At 35.2% G+C, this 5870-nt stretch overlaps 1 protein-coding gene across 1 annotated transcript in view; it reads left to right on the forward strand.

Annotated features, from left to right (window-relative positions):
* The window catches only part of LOC110458668, a 168477-nt gene that overhangs the window by 87991 nt on the left and 74616 nt on the right, over positions 1-5870 (forward strand). The window contains exons 40-43 of the mRNA XM_021510496.1: positions 571-743; positions 963-1021; positions 2882-2978; positions 3181-3369. Coding sequence (XP_021366171.1) covers positions 571-743; positions 963-1021; positions 2882-2978; positions 3181-3369 — 518 coding nt within the window. The remainder of the gene's footprint in view (positions 1-570; positions 744-962; positions 1022-2881; positions 2979-3180; positions 3370-5870) is intronic.

Genomic DNA, 5870 nt, shown 5'->3' on the forward strand with positions numbered 1-5870 from the left:
TCTGCCCGTTTCTGCCCGTTCCTGTAAATCGTCGCCTGTTCCTGCCCGATCCATATCAATACAATACTCTTAATTTGTTGCAATCCTTTTAACAAATATACCTTATACTCGATAACGATACTTAAATATATCTAATATCTATATCTTATACCCGAAAAAAGTATAATACCGTAAATTCATAAGTAATAAGGACATAATTCTATATGATTAAGTCCGATTCTGCACCGATCATGTAACTGCAGTCATTTTATCAATTATATCTTATACCCGATACTGTTAATTAAATATATATAATATATATATAATTAATATATTTAATAATCAATAATTTTCTGTCCGTTCCTGCCCGTTTCTGCCCGTTCCTGCCCGTTTCTGCCCGTTCCTGCCCGTTCCTGTAAATCGTCGAACCCCCAACAGGTCTGTTTACATAAACAGAGATCCTATATATCATGGTGTGTTACCACTACCATCAGAGAACCATCCAGGTTACCTTTAATGAGTATTTGATTAACTCATACAGGGTAGATTACTCAGTGAACAGTTTGTTAAAATTGATGGTTGGTTTTTCAGTGACCTTGCCGAGGCTGTTATCACGGAGCTGTATGAGGGTGGAGGGTACTGTCTGGACTACATGCCTGAGGGGAAAAATGAACTGGAGACTTTGTGTTTTGAAGAAAATACGATTGGAATTCGTAACTCTGACTGGCAAGATGATGCTAAAGTTCTGTTGCTTAAACTTGATTGTGAGTGGTCAACATTCTACTGTTCAAACATGAAATTTATCTTATTGTGGAATGTTTTTAACAAGTTGTACTTTGTATATTTGTGTTGATTTGAAGATATACATCTCTGTTGTTTATTTTCAAATGGTAATCTGATTTTATTTAGGTGACATTACATATCAATGATAGGTATTGAAAATCTGAATCTGTGAAATAGCTGATCATGTTTCTTATTTACAGCTGACAGAGTTCACCTCAACAAAACCTTCATCCCAGCACCTCCATTTTTGTCAACATCGGTAAGACATCTGATTTTTGTCATTGCAATATAATACAATGCAATTTACTCTAGATCTGTGTAATGACCTTAACCTTTATATGATGACTTTGACCTTTCCATTTATGTATGTTTATCTTGACCTTTTCATGAATGGTGACCTTGTTTATATAATTATGTTAACATTATATAACAATCTGTGTACCAGGTATGTATTTCACTTTGATTCAACTATTTATGTTGACCTTGAATAATGTACTTAAAAGTAAAAGTGTCTTTATGATGACATTTGACTTCTGTATAGATGATGATCTCAATCTTTATATATGTGTGTCGACTTTACAGGTATATACAGGATGACAGACCTTAATTGACCATAAATGTAACATACATGTATATTATAAAATCAACCAGTATATACACAGTTATATATCGCATGCATGATGACCCTTAGAAATACATGTAAATATAAAATGTATATATAATGACCTTGACATAATGTATACATAATGACCTTCACATAATGTATATATGTATTATGACCTTGACATAATGTATATATAATGACCTTGACATAATGTATATATATGACCTTGACATAATGTATATATGTATTATGACCTTGACATAATGTATTATGACCTTAACATGATGTATATATGTATTATGACCTTAACATAATGTATACATGTATTAGGACCTTGACATAATGTATTATGACCTTAACATGATGAATATATGTATTATGACCTTAACATAATGTATATATGTATCATGACCTTGACATGATGTATATATGTATTATGACCTTAACATAATGTATATATGTATTATGACCTTGACATAATGTATATATGTATTATGACCTTGACATGTATATATAATGACCTTGACATAATATATATAAAATGACATTGACATAATGTATGTATGTATTATGACCTTTACATAATGTATATATATTGCCTTGACGAAATGTATTATATGTTTAATGACCTTGACATAATGTATGTTTGTATTATGACCTTGACATAATGTATATATATTGACCTTGACATAATGTATATATAATGACCTTGACATAATGTATATATATGACCTTGACATAATGTATATATAATAAACCTAGACATAATGTATTATGACCTTAACATAATCTATATATAATAACCTTGACATAATATATATATAATGACTTTGACATAATGTATAAATAATGACCTTGACATAATGTATATATAATGACCTTGACATAATGTATATATATGACCTTGACATAATGTATATATGTATTATGACTTTGACATAATGTATAATATAATGACCTTGACATAATGTATATATAATATCCTTGACATAATGTATATATGTATTATGTCCCTTAACCTAATGTATATATATAATAACCTTGACATAATATATATATGTATTATTACCTTGACATAATGTATATATAATGACTTTGACATAATGTATAAATAATGACCTTGACATAATGTATATAAAATGACCTTGACATAATGTGTATATATGACCTTGACACAATGTATATATGTATTATGACCTTGACATAATGTATAATAGAATGACCTTGACATAATGTATATATAATATCCTTGACATTTATGGCTATAACAGCAGCATATTGACATAATGTATATGTAATGACCTTGACATAATGTTTATATAATGACATTGACATAATGTATATAATGACATTGACATTATATGTATTATGACCTTGACATAATGTATAATAGAATGACCTTGACATAATGTATATATAATATCCTTGACATAATGTATATATGTATTATGACCTTGACGTATGCCCATTTTTTCTATGCACAATGTCCATGGTAGTGTATATTTATTTTAACAGGGAAGTGCCAAGGCGTTGTTGTCCCTGGATCCTGACTGGTCCATCAATACTCTACTCAAGTTCAGTAGCTGTAGTCAGGTTCTCACCCGTGTCACAGGTAAAATCTCTACTCAAGTTCAGTAGCTGTAGTCAGGTTCTCACCCGTGTCACAGGTAAAATGATTCAAAAACAGTATCACAAGTTAATAGTTGTTTATTTGTTTTTGCTAAATTCTATATCTTGTTCAAATTATGGGTAAATAATTGTTGATATATTGTATCAACTATCTGCTTCATATGAGTTTGTGTTGTGTATTACAGTTCAGGAACAGTTACTTACCTTCCAGTCACGCACCCTGGAAGACTGGCTCGAGGGTTATGGCTATAACAGCAGCATAGACTCGACATTTGTCTACTTACCTCGACAACTCGATGCTGGAAATCTTATGTTTCCACATTATGACTCCATATTTGATGATGTCGCTGTGCACAGGCTCTGCTTCTCAGCAGGTACGTTTGTGGTAATTATCGTTACATGACTCTGAACAGGTAGGTAATTGATAATAAGTGATGATATATAGGTTCCCCATGGAGGAACATTCTAGGAGAGAGGTTCTCTAGTGCATAATGGGATAGAGGTTTCCAGTAAAATATGGGATGGAGGTCCCAAGTGAGCGATTGGATCTCTATCCAATCGCTCACTGGGGACCTCCACCTCTGAGTGAATGATGGGATGGAGGTCCCCAGTGACTTATGGGATGGAGGTCCCCAGTGACTTAAGGGATGGAGGTCCCCAGTGACTGACTTATGGGATGGAGGTCCCCAGTGACTTATGGGATAGAGGTTTCCAGTGACTTATGGGATGGAGGTCCCCAGTGACTTATGGGATGGAGGTTTCCCAACTATTGATGGTAGATATTAATATTAATCTTTAATCAAGGTTGTTCTTCACCAGTTCCCAAGTACATATATGGATGGTGGAGTGTCAACTGCAAAAAATAGGTATAACTGTGACCTTTGGTTTGACCTTTGACCTCATCCTTTGAACAAGTTTGGAGCATATCTTCTATACTCTTTCACTTGGAGTAACTAGATTTAATTAGTATGCAAGCACATCTTGAGATCAATTCTTTTACCTTTGACCTCAACCATTGGGAAACATTTGTCCAGGGCATATCTTCTATACTATTTCACCTAGAGTAACCAGATTTGGTGTGCAGGTTTGTCTTTGGTGGATTTTGGAGTACAAGAAGTATGTCACTGTGACCTTTACCCTGAGATAAATGAGCAGCTTGGTAAATAAAGAAATCATCACCAGTGGGGTATGGTGGATTGCATTGCCTTACAATATAATGCCTTGTATTCAAAAGAATTTAGGATCCTTGCACCTCTGTCAAAAACTGTAACCACACAGTAGAAATGATTTTTTCCAGCATGATTAAAGCTTTGAAAAATCATTTCTGAAAAGAATGCTATACCTTGTGGGACTTTCATGAAAAATAATAGAGATGGAATAAGCTAAATAGCTGTTGTTTGAGTGAACAAAGCTAGACTGGTATCCAAACCCTGGACAGGATAGAATAAGCTAAATAGCTGTTGTTTGAGTGAACAGAGCAAGACTGGTATCCAAACCCTGGACTGGATAGAATAAGCTAAATAGCTGGTGTTTGAGAGAACAAAGCTAGACTGGTATCCAAACCCTGAACTGGATAGAATAAGCTAAATAGCTGTTGTTTGAGTGAACAAAGCTAGACTGGTATCCACACCCTGGACTGGATAGAATAAGCTAAACAGCTGTTGTTTGAGTGAACAAAGCTAGACTGGTATCCAAACCCTGGACTGGATAGAATAAGCTAAATAGCCGGAACGTTGTCTGAGTGAACAAAGCTAGACTGGTATCCAAACCCTGGACTGGATAGAATAAGCTAAATAGCTGTTGTTTGAGTGAACAAAGCTAGACTGGTATCCAAACCCTGGACAGGATAGAATAAGCTAAATAGCTGTTGTTTGAGTGAACAGAGCAAGACTGGTATCCAAACCCTGGACTGGATAGAATAAGCTAAATAGCTGGTGTTTGAGTGAACAAAGCTAGACTGGTATCCAAACCCTGGACAGGATAGAATAAGCTAAATAGCTGTTGTTTGAGTGAACAGAGCTAGACTGGTATCCAAACCCTGGACTGGATAGAATAAGCTAAATAGCTGTTGTTTGAGTGAAGAAAGCTAGACTGGTATTCAAACCCTGGACTGGATAGAATAAGCTAAATAGCTGGTGTTTGATTGAACAAAGCTAGACTGGTATCCAAACCCTTGACTAGATAGAATAAGCTAAATAGCTGTTGTTTGAGTGAACAAAGCTAGACTTGTATCCAAACCCTGGACTGGATAGAATAAGCTAAATAGCTGTTGTTTTAGTGAACAAAGCTAGACTGGTATCCAAACCCTGGACTGGATAGAATAAGCTGAATAGCTGGTGTTTCAGTGAACAAAGCTAGACTGGTATCCAAACCCTGGACTGGATAGAATAAGCTAAATAGCTGTTGTCTGAGTGAACAAAGCTAGACTGGTATCCAAACCCTGGACTACAGCTTTGTACTGTTGCTCTAAACAAACAAAAGCTGCCTGATTAATGAAAGTGTTTTCTGACACAACTTTGCTAAAGTTAACTCCAACATGAAATTATTGAGGGTCACTGTATGAAAGCCACTGGGCAGTGGGACATATAGAGCCTTAAGGTGGCTCGACACATCGTCATCAGCGTCCATTTTCGTGACATACTTCCGGAAAAAGTACAGCTAGGACTCAATTATCTTAATCGAATGTGCATGTACACCGTGTCGTCATTTCCGTATTGCGTATCGGGCATTCAATATCGTAGTGCAAATTATAGTAACACCTGCTGGGCCGTTTTCGTTTAAACGGTCAAACCGATCGGACCACTGTTGTTCGTTTATTAAATAAGGTCGGACCTAGTAATCTGATGCTGCTTTCAGGCGAGTCTTGAGAAAGCCT

Source organism: Mizuhopecten yessoensis, unplaced genomic scaffold (genome assembly GCF_002113885.1).
Source record: "Mizuhopecten yessoensis strain PY_sf001 unplaced genomic scaffold, ASM211388v2 scaffold9685, whole genome shotgun sequence".
Taxonomy (NCBI): domain Eukaryota; kingdom Metazoa; phylum Mollusca; class Bivalvia; order Pectinida; family Pectinidae; genus Mizuhopecten; species Mizuhopecten yessoensis.